This window comes from Rhodnius prolixus, unplaced genomic scaffold, assembly GCF_049639745.1.
Source record: "Rhodnius prolixus isolate KJV_2025 unplaced genomic scaffold, Rpr scaffold_7, whole genome shotgun sequence".
In the NCBI taxonomy this organism is placed as follows: Eukaryota; Metazoa; Arthropoda; class Insecta; order Hemiptera; family Reduviidae; genus Rhodnius; species Rhodnius prolixus.
In genome coordinates, this window is record NW_027411582.1 from 1,750,593 (window position 1) to 1,765,973 (window position 15,381).

Genomic DNA, 15,381 nt, shown 5'->3' on the forward strand with positions numbered 1-15,381 from the left:
ACATTTATAAAATTATCGATTTTTACTTCAAGGTATGGCTTACTTTTGATTAAAATATTGAATAACAATGCATCGATACTTTTACAACTATCGCTTATAGCAATTGGTCAGTTTAAAAATTATGTCCTTTGATTGCGCATAAGGAGCTTAGAACATTTTAAAATGAGAGTATAAATATCAAAAATATGAGTCTACTATTATATACTTCATTTATATATCTCTGTCTGGGTAGAAATCGAATTGCTTCTGATCTTAAAATGTAAAGACAAATGGAGAAGAAGTTGTTTTTTATAGTGTACTAGTAGATCTAATTACTTTTTTGAAAAAAATGACTAAGAAAAAAGATATTTAAAATTTTAAAAACATTTATTGGATAAATGCGCACTATGACTTCATTTTCTCATCAGTATATCATCACAACAGCTGATTGGATATAAAGAGAGTAATGGCCGCCTTTTTTTTAGTAGAAGTTATGTTTTCTTTTGTGAATTACATCGTAAGATTTTGGTACGAATAGATGTTATCTCGTGAATGTTTTTTTGTACAGTTATGAATATTTTGTGATGTTAGTTTTTCACGTGTTTAATTATAAAATATACAAAAAATGTGGTTCACTGGCAAAGTGGACTTATCTCATCAGAAGGAAGTTATCTTCTCTGAATTAATGAATGAAGTAAAATCAGCTGCTCCAGGTGCTAGACTATCTTATAATCTTAGAGCTCGACTGGAAAGGTTTGCTTGGGCTGATAGAAGAGAGATAGCTTGTAGAGTGAAAGATGGTTGTGCACCATTGTTTATCGCTTGCAAAAGAGGTCATGTAGAAATTGTTGAATATCTAATCTCAACTTGTGATGCTGACATAGAACAAAGAGGACTTTACGAAGTACCTGATGATAGGAGTGTACATAATGTAACACCGCTGTGGTGTGCGGCCGTTTCTGGTAAACTGCCAGTTATTAGGTGTTTAGTGCATTATGGAGCGGACGTGAACGCTGTCTCGGATACAGGTTCAACTCCTGTCCGTAGTGCATGTTTTATGACACATCTGGACATAGTCTCTTATCTGGTAGAATGCGGAGCTGACATACTTAAGTCAAACTATAATGGTGGAACATGTCTAATAAATTCTGTGCAGAGCGTACAATTATGTTTGTATCTATTACAACATGGAGCCAATGTAAATGCTCGGGATATACAAAATAAAACAGCTTTGCATTATGCCATCCAGGAACATAGGTTTGAAACTACAAAATTATTGCTGGATCATGGTGCCGATCCGCATGCAAGAAGTCGCTATAATGATGACGCTCTACAAACATCATGTCTCAAAGGAGCAGCACAAATATTTCAATATTTAATCGAAAGAATCAGTTATGATCCAGAGAGGTTGGCCGATGCACATGAACTCATTGGGTCTACTTTTCTTGATGAACATGTTGATACTCAGGTAAATTCTTTTACTTTTAAAATTTCCGTGTGTGCCTTTCGTCCATATTTTAGTCGACTTAGCGTGAGCGTCATTTGGTTGTTTGCAGTTTTATTCGATTAGTGTTGAAAAGTTATAAGAAATTATTAACTATGGCTTGGCACATTAAGAAATGACTAATTCCACTTTACCGTGAACCGTGCTTTATATAATTATGATTAAAAAGAAATTAGAGGATTTAATGTCATAAACTTTACTACGTTCTAAACTGCTCTTACCTGCATTGAAATTGTATGATACCTCGCGCATCATACAAGGAAATACGGTTGACATGGAAACCAAACATGTCCTAAACGGTTTTTCTTAATGAACTGCAAAAGTTGACTCTATAGACCTCTTTACTTCGGTGGTGGTGTTGATTAATTTAGAGCCTTTGTGCAGATTGCGTCAGGAAGAGAAAGAAACGGCCACTCAAATCTTGTTCGATTGAGTTGCAATCGCTAGGTTGCTTTGTGAGATCTTTAACACGACTGCTGCTTGAAACCCTGGGCTTTTAATGAAGGAAGGTAATCTATTGGGCAATATGTGGGAGGCAAAAAGCCTGGAGTGAAGTCAGGAACCGCCCCGTGTTCCAATCTGTCAATGATAGTGATTATGAAGTAGTTGTAGTTGATAATTTCTTCAACGGAATTTTCTGATGCACCCCAAGTATTTTAGAAACTCCGTTCTTGACGTGTACGTTTTCCTTCCTAAATGTTTAATATATAATTAGACAGACAAGAAAGACAATGTAACCGCCTATTTAATAATTTATGACGTTGGCAATAGTTCGCTAGACTTGTGAGTGGGACTAGCTAGGCATTTTTCACTATCAACAAGAGCTACCAATGCCAGCGAGATTTGCTTGTCCTATATAATCGCGTTAATTCTGTTGCTCGACTTGCTAGCAAAGGATGAGAGGCTTCTATTCATAATTATTTCAAGTGCATATTAAATATTTAAAATATATTTCTAGGTTGCGCTTAGTCATTGGGAGGCAGCAGTACGAATAAGAAATTCAACAAATCCTGCGCTACCTAAACGTCCTTCAATGCCTCCACGACCAGCTTTTGGTAATGCCGCTGAGTTTACCACCGATCAAGATTTGTTGGCTTTGTCCGTCGATCTTGATGCTATGCGTACCCAAAGTTTATTAGTGTGTGAAAGAGTTCTGGGTCCATATCACAAGGATACACTGTTCAGGCTTATGTACAGGTGGGTAAATATTTACATTTCCTCTCACGGATGTCTTATTTTTGTCAAAATTACTAGATTTATGTTTTCTGTGAATGTGCTTATCAGGGGAGCTGCTTACGCTGATGATTTGCGATATCAGAAGTGCATCGATTTGTGGAGGAGAGCTTTAGAAATCAGAGTAGAAAAAGATTCCGTCAGTATAGTTTGTTATAATTATTGTTTGTGGTCATCTTATATTACTTCCATTTATAATAAATAATCTCTAGTTTCTTATTTAATATTTAAACTTCTTTTTTTTTTCACCCAAAATTTAGATATTGTACTCAGATACTTGCTTTACTGCACAAGCATTGGTTAGACTTTTTATCGATCTAAATCTAAAAAATGTAGAAACAGCGGCAGCTAATTCCGGTTTACGTAGAGCCGGTATGAATGTTCAAGATCCAGATGGACCTAAATTTCAAGATGTTTATTTAACTTTTAAATTATTATCAAATAATATTGCACACTATGGACAGTTGTTGACGGTTAGTGAAAAAAACTAAAAACATATTGTGAACGAATTGTTGATGAAATAGTTTTTCTTATTCTATTATTAATTTATTTTGATTTTTACTTTTTTTTTTAGATTCGACCAGTGTATAAACGACAGCAAGAAAGTTTTGATCGTATTTTAAAATGTCTGACCCATTTAATATATCTTTTAGTGGAAACAGCTAATACTGAAGAAGAACAGGATTTGGTATGCAATTTTGGGTATATGTAGTTCTAAAAATTAACAAAAAGTATTGTTTAGTGCAGTGGTGTTATAAAATGGAATATTTTAAAAAAATATCTCTGAAACAAGTTCAATGGAGTTTAAAAGCGAGAAATAGGGCATCTAAGAAAGAATGACCTTCGTCAAAGGGCAATTTCTCGAAACCATAAGGAAAGTCGTGTAAATTTTAGGGCTTTACAGTAAATTCGCCGTTGATTGATCGAAGGGTGTAGAGATTTCCATAAAAGAGAAGTTATCGATGGACAAATAAAAACTATTGAAAATGTGGTCGGGCCTCCAATGTTAACATATAATTCTGTATAATGAATATATAGGCTCCGTGACCGTAAATTATTAAACTAAGGATTCAAGATTGCCGAGGAATTGGTCAAATAAAAAACAACTCAATTTCTGTAACTCAACCAACCCGCATAGCCACGCCCTGAAGAAGACAATATATTTGTTCGAAACGTTGGCAAAAATACGAGTTGTTTTTTATCTGGACCGATTCCTCTCCAATCTTGAATCCTTAATTCTGTATAACATAATATTGATTTTATGCGTCATTAGCAAGCATGGTTATTTTATATTTCAGACCAGGTTTTGGCTTTTCCACCATCATCGTTGTAAATGAAGAAAATTTAACTTCTACGTTTCTGTAACACGCTACAGTTCTCTGTAGCCATGATGATGGTGAAAAGCCGAACTTGGTCTGAAATAAAAAAAGAAGACGATGGATGTATTGAACGAAAATAAACGTTAGTCTCTTTTTAGACCAATTTTCTTTAAATTTTACGTTAAAAACTCTGCTCTGGTCATTGAATTTGCCAAGACTTTTCTCAAAAACCATTTGTGATGTGATAATACATGAACTACGCGCTTCATTGGCGACCTAATTGTCACATACCTCTCCTACCTCCTTGTTCTAGCATCTTCCAATTGCTAGAATTTTCACCTGGAAGTCATAGAAACTGTTTTCAAGTATTTGATTTGGTGCCACCATTATTAACTAGTTACTAAAATGCGTTCATCGATAGAAAAATATTTTTCATAATTTGTTTTTTGTAAAGCGTCTTAGAAGAACAAGTCGTGCCAGTATTTCACTCCAGATTTTACTATTTTTAATCCCTCAATTTCAAATTCCAGGTTAGAGAAGGAGTAACAGAATTGGTGAAATCTAATCCACATTCTGCTCCTACTGGTGATACATTATTGCATCTATCCGTATCCAGATTGAATACGATTAAGAGCAGTTACTTTACGGATGATAATCAGGTAAGGTACTTTTTCCTGTAGGAGTACTGTATTTAGTATACTAATTACTCTTTCCCTAACTGTTGTTACGAGCAAGGATTAAAATTGTGTCACATTCTCCAAATTGAGTGTTTACTGGAATTAAAAGAGTATTGAGCAACTTTGAGGCCGTATAAAATGGTTTGTTTGTTTATGTTTGCGGAAAACGGAATGTTGCGGAATGTGCCGGTAGAAGTCTAGTATACTTAGCCCATTTGGTTGGAATTAGTATTATTGAGTCAAGATGGTTTTCTTTCAATCAGCTGTTGACGTTGCGCCATATTCGCTCTGTATTCGATGTGGACGCCTCAGTTTGAAGATACATAAATTGTACATGGTGTTTGACGTCTTAATTCTTACACTTCTAAGAAAAATTTTACAGTTCAATGGCAGTAACAGAAACTCGTATTTAAGTTTTTCACACCATATTTTAATTAAATCTAGCGTAAGATCAAAGAAATATTTCTCCGTTAATAATATTAGATATTTAGTAACCAAATTTTGGCATATATGTTTCAGTTGATATTTCCAAGTATGTCCGTCATAAAATTGTTATTAGAATGTGGTGCACCGGTGAACGCCAGAAATGAATCCAAATCCACACCATTACATGTGGCTGCTAATCCATATAATTTCTACAATCCTGTAAGTTGCGAGTTTTTTTGTTTTTATTTTGTTTCTTATTTGTCGTAGTTTTAGTCTAGAACAGGGGTCGGCAACCCGCGGCTCTTCTATCCAAATTGTGTGGCCCTTCAGCCTGTCCAAAATAAATTGTATATTTTAATTTTATTGAAACAAATGAAAATTTCATTTATTAAAGTAAAGATATTTCTTCAAAAAGAATGTTTAATGTGAAAGTTTTGAAATTGAATAGAATTATATTAAAATAAAGTACGTTATTATACAAAACTTTCAATCAAACACAGGTTTAGTTATTATTTATTTGTTTATTTACTTTGTAATATGTAAAATAAATGTATAAAACATTTATATGTTATTGAATATCATAAAATAATAATTTGTGAATACAAATTATCTACAGAGCTTTTTTACAATCTACCAGCCTTGCGGCTCTTGGTAAGATTTATTAAAAAATTATTTAAGGAGAAATAGGGTTCTACTTAAAATAGGTTACCGATCTCTGGTCTAGAAGACTATATTGAATGAAACATTTTGGAATTTTGGATAGTTTTCCTGGATTATGGTCCTTTACCTTATTGGGGGGGGGGGGTTGGGGGGGGTTAAGCTCCCCTTTTATTTTTAACGGAGCATTATTGTAATTTTTTTAAAAAAATATTTATTGCTTATTAAGATACCAGGCGCTACGGTAGCCGAGAGGTCAAGAGGCGAGACCTGTAAAGCTAATTTGTATTGTGGTAGTGGGTTCGATTCCCCTGGTATAGGCCATTGGATTTTATTTAATGGTTAATATAAGAAATTTATAGTAAAGTATGTTTGCTAGTCGCCTCCGTCCACGAACCCAATTTGGTAGTTGGACGTTAAGCCCCGCCTGAAAAAATAGGCATTACTTAACTTTTATTTTTTTTTGTACTTACATATAAAGATACCACCTACTAGAAAGTGTTACAGTTAGGGGACGATTGCCGAGATATTTATTTACATTTTTAATTACTATCAAGTCAAAATGTATGTTATTATTAAGCGAATACGAATCGACTTATTTTCGACCTTGAATCATCTATAAACAAATTTGAATAAAATTGGAAGAAGGCCAATTAACTGAGCCCTCTCTTCTCGTCAGTTAAGTCAATATTTTCATGCCACTTTACAAATTATTAATATTTGAATAATTTTTTAAATTAGCTAGTAGAATTATTACTGGACCACGGCGCCCATCTGGACCAGCCGAACCGTGCTAGAGACTGTCCTCTACTATTGATCGCCATCAATCCAATGAACACCATCTGCCTGCTAACCTACAGCAGTTTAAAGTGTCTAGCAGCTACTGCGGTCGTCAAACACGGCATACCTTATCGAGGACAGATACCACAAACTTTAGAAACTTTTGTCAACTACCATGATGCAACCTTCTAGGACGGAGAGTCCCATCACATCCAGTAGTATGCACCATCAAACATTGAAGAAGATGATTATGTGGGAGAGGAGGAGGAGGAGGAGAAGAGGTATTTGTTTTATAAATTATATAAAAACTTTACTGATTTTGTAGACATTTTATAAAAAAAAAATACTAGTTTTTAAATTCGCAGTCTTGCAAAAAGAAAGAGAAAGAATCGAACAATTCAAACGATCGCAGGTGATCAGCTGATTGCTAGAAAATTTTAAATGCAAGTTTTTCTAAAGAGTTTTTTAATATAAACAAAAACAATTTTTTTATTTTAAATATACAGGATGTACTAGGTTAGACTGGTCGTGGGAAAGGAAATCGTTCTACAACTCATCTGTGATAGTTTATGTTAAACCATGATCGATATTCAACCTTTTTTTTGAGAACAGCTGTTTAATAATTTTTTTAATGCTTAAAAACGTTTTTTTAAATTAAAATTCTTAATCCCTAGAGGGAGGAAGAGATGTTTTTTTAACCAGTTAACTGTTTCGACCTTGTTGGAAAATGTGTCCCCTCTGTGCGTCCTACAAAAATAAGCGGTGACGAATATATTCGTCAAACCCAGAGTATGTTTTTGATATGAAATTGGGTTCCAATGAAATTACTTTTATATTTTTTTTTGGTATTTATTTCATGTTCATTTATTCATTTTTTTTATATTAACATAAATAGGAACCAAAAATATCATACATAAATTTACGAATATATTTTAGTTTTAACTAAAATCTGCAAAATTAACTGCCGATGGTCACTACTGAAAACGCATGACGAATATCCACGTCATAATCAGTTAACTGGTTAATTTTGTAGCACTAGGGCCGGATATTCCTATAGGCTAACCAGGCTTCAGCCTAGAGCCTCAAGATCAAGAGGGGGGTCTACATTCAAATTGTTAGCAAAATTACAGTTACACCATTCTAAAAACAGTACCAATAACAACATGTTACATTTAACGTATTGATATATATCAATAGTAGTGATGTATTTTATTATCTCTCATGTGATTTACAAACTTAAAAATGGGAGTTGAAAGGGCCTCATAAGTGGAATAGCCCAGGGCCTCTTTTTCATCTAAATTCGGCCCTGAGTAGCACCATATAAAAGTAAATTAAATTTTCCATTAGATGACTTCATTTTGCCTATTACTACATGCGATGATATCGTTTTAGAGAACTTAAAATTAAATAAATGCCATAATTTTCAATATTTAACTTTCTTCACTTACTATCTCTAGTTCTTGAATTTTTGAGCAGTAAGCGACAAATCTCAATATATTCTTCAATTCGTGGTCTACACATGCGTAGATGTGGTTTATATGAACAACAAAAGTTATGGAACCACTTATTTTCCTATACGACCAATCAATCTGGTTACTTCCTGATCTTAACTTCAAGTATTTCTCTTTGAGCTAACCAAAACTTATACACACGCATATTTAATAGCAAAATTGCGTTTTTAACTACTTACTTTTTGGCACAATACACTTATTCCCTTCATTAATATTTCAAGGATTTTGAAGTTGATTAGGTTCTGTGTGGGGGGGGGGGGGTGTTGGCCAGGAAGCTTATGCTACCACAATCCAGAGGTTCTATGGTGGCATCCTGTGGTTATGGCACCCAGTCATATACTGAGTTGCAGAAACTGAGTCATATTGAAGTCAAAAATTCTCGTTCGCAAAGTGATGAATAAATTTCTGATAATGGATGAAACTGATCAAAAAAATGGGGGAAAAAAACGCGTGCATGATGAATAAAATCAACGAGATTATCCTGCTCCTCTATCACATATTCTATCGCTCAGAATTTCCGCTGTTAATCCTGAAAATTAATTAATTTTCTGTGGTATTTTCTCCTTTTCTAACCTTACCATATGGAAGGTTAAGACCAGTTTACCTTTGTTTATTCTCTAATACTGTTAAAAAAATAACAACGTTGCAAAAATTTTCTGTATTAAAACACAAAATCATTTAGTAAAATTTAAATTCAACTTTTACCAAAAAAACGTTTCGTAAATTTGCGTAAGGGTTCAGTACAACTATCAGCAATAAAAAAAATAAAATTACTAATAACTAACAATAAGACTCAGAAAATCATTATTAACTAATTTTCCTTGAGTTTTTCGTAGATCCAACATAGATTATTAATAAAATTTATGCTATACCTATAAAATACTTGTATTAATTACTCTTATTCCAAATACGTACAAAAAACTTATATTTGGATTAGATCCAAGACCAGCAAATTATTGAAATTCCATGTTCCAAAAAATAAATATTGCTCTATCATCTCGGAGTAATTTTAAGGTCACCTTTAGAGTTTTAAACTATTCGAACATTTCTTACTATCTTGAAGTTAATATTTGTTTGATTTGAGGTTAATATTTGTTATATGTTGTATTATAATTGTAAATAGCTATAAATATAATATATGTATAGAGTATTTTTTTTTTTCAATTGCAATAAAATTGTATGTATGAATTTAATAATAATAAATTGAGCTAGATCGAACAAATATGGTAGAATAAATTTTAAAGGATTCATGCTTTGATGTAATTATGATTGAATCAATATCCTTTCTTTTTTTAAATTCGTTAGAAAAATAATTAATTAAATAAATGAATGTATAAAGTTGCCCTTACACATCAGATACGCTAAATCGACTAAATAGTAAACAATCGATTGTTTACTATTGAATAAATAGTAAACAATCGATTGTTTACTATTAACAGTCGATTTCTTGTTAAAGTTTTTAAACAATTTAAAATATTTTGTTTTTGTTTTTTTAAAATTAATTACTAAAGAATGTGGGTTGCCACACAATCTTTGTTTAAAGAATCATGGCCCATTTTGCATGGACTATATCAGAATCGAACCAATCGGGTAATATAAAAATCAATGAGAGAAAGAACACCTGTGAACTTGATGAAATATTTTAACCAATTTCCCACAAGCCGTGAATGTTTACACTCAGAATGAAATTGAAATTCTCCATTTTCATTAATCATTTAATGTCTCAAATGCAAATTTTGGAGATTTCTTGATAGAATTTTATGCTTTCTGTACCTGTAATAATAACTTTGATGCTGTTACTTTCAAATTGATTTTGCATCCCGATTAAGGTCTCCTCGGCATTCCCGTACAGGAACATGTGGCTATTCCCAGCTTATTTTCCCCTTTAAAACAGTTATTAATTTAGATTGAACTCAATCGAGGTTAGTTTAATGAAATTTTTTTTAAAAAAAATTAACTGACAGGTACTTAATAATGCATTATTAATCAAATTATACATTGGCAGCTAAATGCATCTTTCTGTTTTATTAAGTGACTGAGATATTTCTAGTGCTTTGAGCCAGAATTGAATAAGTTTAGGTTATTGAATATTCTCATTGTTTAAACATCTTTAGTTAACTAACAATGGTTCTCCCAAATGGAAAACGTGATCAGTGACAGAAAGGAAGAAGCATTCGTTCGTCATCCTCATTTCCGATACTTTCTTATTTTTATGCAAATACTTTAGTCAAGTTACTCCTTTTTCTTAACTGCAGACGATCAGAAAACTTCCTTGGCGAGTAAACTTTCCAATAAAAGTTATGCTGTTTTAAAATAAGAGAATTTTGTCAGGTTAACCAAAAAATAAAAGAAAAATTGAAATGCTCAAAATGTTGAACACCATTTTTGTTTTTATTCTTACGTGTATTACAATTAATTTTTGTTGCTTTAAATATAAATAAAGTTTATTATTTTTTTAGTTTATTTTTTAAAAGTATATTTTAGTTTTTTTTGTGTACAATACTGTAGTAGTAGAGGTTATAAAAAAAGAATGTAAATAAGCAAAATAATTGTGAAGCGATCATGGAAAATAAGAGTTAATTACATACACAAAATACTTAAGCATGTATATAATTATTTAAATATTAATAATAAATCTATATAATTTATTTTAGAATTGAGAGAAAAAAAAAATTGCGCCTTTTTTAAATAAATATTCACTTTATTATACTACACTTTTTAAATAGAAGAAACTAACTTTTTATGGCAAATTTCCTTCTTGTTGTATAATTTTTGTATGTACATTATATATATATATAAATATATACAGAGAGAGAATAGTAGGAAGATACGTATGTATCATTATTATTATTATTATTATATGTACTTAAAAAATGTTTTATCGATCACAAAATTGTGCGCCTACGATTGATCGATTATTAACAAACAAATTGTACCTAGAATCGTCGTTAATGTTGATCACTGAACTACTTACTCTTGTTATTAAGGTGCATTAGGTTTTTTTTTTTTTTAGAATTTTTGACGTAGAAGAAAAACATTTTCCGTTTTTTTTAAGTTTTAAATTTAGAAAGTTTTTACCCGAAATGCAGGTTCAAAGAAATACGTTAGAGCCGATTTTTTTTTTTTTTTTGTAATTGCTAAAAATTGAAAAACAAATCGAACATTGAACCCACTCGATTATTCCTTTTACAGCAATTAACCTTCAATTAAATTTGCATATAACTTTTCTACACTTAAGCAAACTGCACCGTTAACGATACATCGATTACCACTTCTTCTTTTTTTATAAAAATCCGTCGTAAACGTGGACCCTAAGGTTAAGTATGACAAATAAAAACTGTTTGTCTTCAAGTAATGGATTTTATGGTGGACAAACCAATTTTTTTGTTCAACTGTTTTACATATTTAACCACTAAAGGTAAAATATTATTGAATATTGTAGAGTCAAAATATAAAATATTTATACGTAAAATAAATTCAATATTTCTATATAAATGTGATAATGAGTATTTTTGCTTATATAAATGGAGAAAGATCTAAAATAGTTTTTGAAAGAAAAAAATAATAATAAAATGGTTCTTGAACGGCCTATTACAAATTAGAGTGCAATTTATTAAAATATAATTCTTTGTTCTAATAGATTTTAGGAAATTAAATTTTTAAAAAGGAAATATAATTAAAAACAATACAGTTCTTTATTAATGTAAATTTACTAAGGGGCCTCATGTGAATGGAACAAAAGTTCTAGAAAAAGAAAAATGATGAGTTTTGTTGTAGATATGTATGTAGTCTTCTCAAACAAAAAATTGTGTCTAAAATGAATTTTTAAATCGAATTGTAACATTTTACAGAAAAGGTTTAAATTTCTTAAGCCCAGATAGGTGTTTTTTTTTCTTACTTACCATCTTCTAAAAAGCAAAGTCATTCCGAGAATAGAAGTTTAGAGCGGTAGCACAATATTTGGGCATCACTGATACGATGAAGTAGATATACTTGTGTTTTTGTCGTGTCTTATTTGATCATTATATAATTAATTTTTGACGATTAATTACATTAAAAAATACATCTAGCCGTTTTGTTTATGAAAGTTATGCACAACTTTGTGAATACAGTAGCGAGTGTTGGTGTAGTGGTTTAGAATGATGAAGGGAAGATGCCCAGTTCGAATGTCCTGTCTAAAGCTATTTTGTTTTATTTGGCAGTTAAGTGTTAACAGCGAAGTAGGTTATTCTGCCCTTGTCCACGACACCTGATTGGTATTTAGACGAAAGATGTGCCTTTAATTTTTCATCATGCAAATTATCTGAAAACCTCTTTTTTTTCATTTATCGATGAAATGAGCAAATTTATTTATGTTAAATTACTTATGAGAATTTGACTCGATCTCTATACTTTACTAAACAAAGGAGAAAGTAACAATATTGCAGCAAAACCATCATTTTGAAGGAAGGGGCACCGCTAAAATTACCTTCTAAAGTAAGTTTTTTTGTTAATTCTAAATGTTGTAAAATAATAAGTAATAGTAAATATAAATAAAATAATGTAGAACGTTAGTGATATTTTTTTAATTTTGGTTTTGTTAATTAATTAAATTAAGGTGTTTTTTCTTTTTTCTTTCTAGTCTTATTAAATTTTTTGAATTGTTAATAATAATTAAATAGGTAACAGCAAAATCAAACAAATATTTTGAAAATAAATAAAATTTTACGATCAAATTATGTAATGAACTAACAGCCAGCCAGTCGTTATCAGTGTCGAAGTAATTTTTGAATTTACGATTATTACTATTTTTTATTTTCAGGTTTTTGCTGAACCTCTTTATGAGGAAAAGTAATTATTTCATTCAATCATATGTTTTTCTAGAATTTATTTATGGTTTCTTTTGATAAAGTGGAATTCAAAATAAAACCATCTTTCTTTCTTTTGGAATATTTTTCTTACGGACTAGCTGACGGAAACTTTTGATGATATGCTGAAGTTTATGATAATTACAACCGTTAAGTCGTCTTGTGTCTTATTTATATTTAAACAAGGAAAATTTTACCATGTATCGGCCTGGTTAGATAATTTTCATAAATGAAAATTACTGCTATTCAAGTAATGTTTTTATTGATGGTTAACTTTAGTTATTTACAATTTTTAAACACTTAACTTTTTTCAAAAACCTATTCTAAGAGTGTGAGTAAGAAAATCTTAAAGTATAACACCAATTTTTCTGTTTTCAAGTATAATTCGTATTTAGTTTGATCCGAGAACTTTAGATCTTTCTAAAAAATTCCAGCTTACTTGATATCGATAATCTTGGTCATTTAAAACATGTCACCATTTATAGCTATCGAATTCCTAATGAAATCCTTTAGGTCAAGTTTTCGTTTTTAAGGTGTGCTGCACTACTACTATACACTTCCAAAACTTTTGATAATATGTTTGATGAAATCTTCCGACACTATTTCAAATAAATGTTCTTTTAGGTAGTAAAACAAAAATTAAAAACAATGTGATCCAATAAAAGAATGTTTCCAATTTTGTCAGCAGTTATCGAAGTATCGAAGCAGGTATCGAAGTTTAGGATTTTTGTATCGATCCAGCTTTCATGCCAGAGGCACCACTTTAATTTTGAAAGAACGCTATGTGAGAGACATGTTTGTTTTAAGCTAGTCCCAGCATAATACGATTTTTCTATTTAAAGATTTATATCCATCTTTTAAATGAAGAAATCTTGCCACAGAATTATCTTAATGCTACTTATTGTTTCTGTTTTTTGTTTTTTTTTAAGTTTGTAAAAAAAAAAAAATATATATAATACGAAACATTATAAGGAAATTTTATTATAATAATAAAAATAATACTATATTTTATCTCTTATTACTTTATCAAAGTTTTGCCTTGTCAGTCTGGACATAAAATAAGTTAGTATTAATTTAAAAATGAAAAAAAGGTTACATCGTGGCAAATTAAATTATTTTAATTCAAAAAACACTATCATATACGCTTTTCTGCCATTATCTTGAAAGTAGTAGCAGACAAACTTTCTTACCACCGAATTCTTACCAAATATACACTGGGCCAAAAAAGTCTGTGAACACTAACCTAAATTTTATTACTTTTATTATTATCTTATTAGAAACTTCTTTTATTTTCAAATGAAATATACTATTCGATAGAGAGAAACCAGAATTTTTCATTTTATATTCAATCTTTTATTTTTGTTCAACAGGAATATCACAATTAAATGTTTAACAAAACAACACCCCAAACGAATGCAAAAAAAGTCTGTGAACACTTTGCAGAAATAAATCATTCTTACACATTGTACGTGAATTATAAATTTTAAAAACTTGTAGGACCTCCTATGTTCCTAATCACTTCCAACAAGCGAGCTTTCATCGATCCTAATAATTTTGTGGTCGTCAATGTTGGAATTTTATCCCACTCTTCTAAAATAGCGTTTTTTAGTTGTTCACGGTTTCTTATTCCTCGTTTATTTATTTCGCGGCTGATTTCATCCCACAAATGTTCTATTGGGTTAAGGTCTGGCATTTGTGGAGGGGTGTTTAGGCGCCAGAGTGTATTATTTAAAAGCCATTCCCGAGTTTTTAGTGCGGTATGTTTCGGGTCATTGTCTTGTTGGAAGACAAACGTTCCCTCCAACCCTAATTTTTTTGAATTTTCTTTTAAATTGCGTCTTAATATATCCACATACACATATTGGTCCATCATACCATTAATTAGATCTAACTTGCCCACTCCTTTAGCACTCATGCACCCCACACCAGAATGTTGCCTCCCCCATGCTTAAAAGTAGGCTTCATATTTTTCATTTTCATAGCTTCATTTCTTTTTCGCCACACTTTTTGTCGTCAATCAGACCCACATACATTGAATTTCGACTCATCTGAAAAGATTACGGTTTCCCAGAAACTAGAAAGCTTAGAAACATATTCTTTCGCGAAATCCAATCGGCGGTTACTATTTATTTTATTGATTAAAGGTTTTTTCCTCGGGACTCGACCGCAATAATCGTATTCATGTAATTTATTTCTAATTGTCTGTGGTGTTACGCTTACACATAACCACTTGATAATTCTTGACTGATTTTTTGAGCGCTTGTCCTGGGTTCTTCTCGAACAGACTTCAGAATTTGCAGTTTATGAAAGGAATTAAGTTTTGGTGGCCGTCCACTGCGTGGCCTACTAATCACATTTCCGTACTTTTTAATTATATTATGCACCGTTAAAGGGTTTTTTTGAACTATCTTCCCTATTTCTCGAATACTTTTTCTTTCATTTCACAAC

The 15,381-nt window shown here is 31.3% G+C and overlaps 1 protein-coding gene across 1 annotated transcript; it reads left to right on the forward strand.

Annotated features, from left to right (window-relative positions):
* Positions 1-404: 404 nt before the first annotated feature.
* Positions 405-13,944, forward strand: m-cup (ankyrin repeat protein mann-cup). The gene is made up of 8 exons (XM_074113363.1): positions 405-1,447; positions 2,442-2,680; positions 2,768-2,855; positions 2,977-3,189; positions 3,291-3,404; positions 4,566-4,694; positions 5,232-5,357; positions 6,537-13,944. Exons 1-8 carry the CDS (start codon positions 605-607, stop codon positions 6,765-6,767), a joined length of 1,983 nt encoding a protein of 660 aa, XP_073969464.1. The 5' UTR covers positions 405-604; the 3' UTR covers positions 6,768-13,944.
* Positions 13,945-15,381: the final 1,437 nt, after the last annotated feature.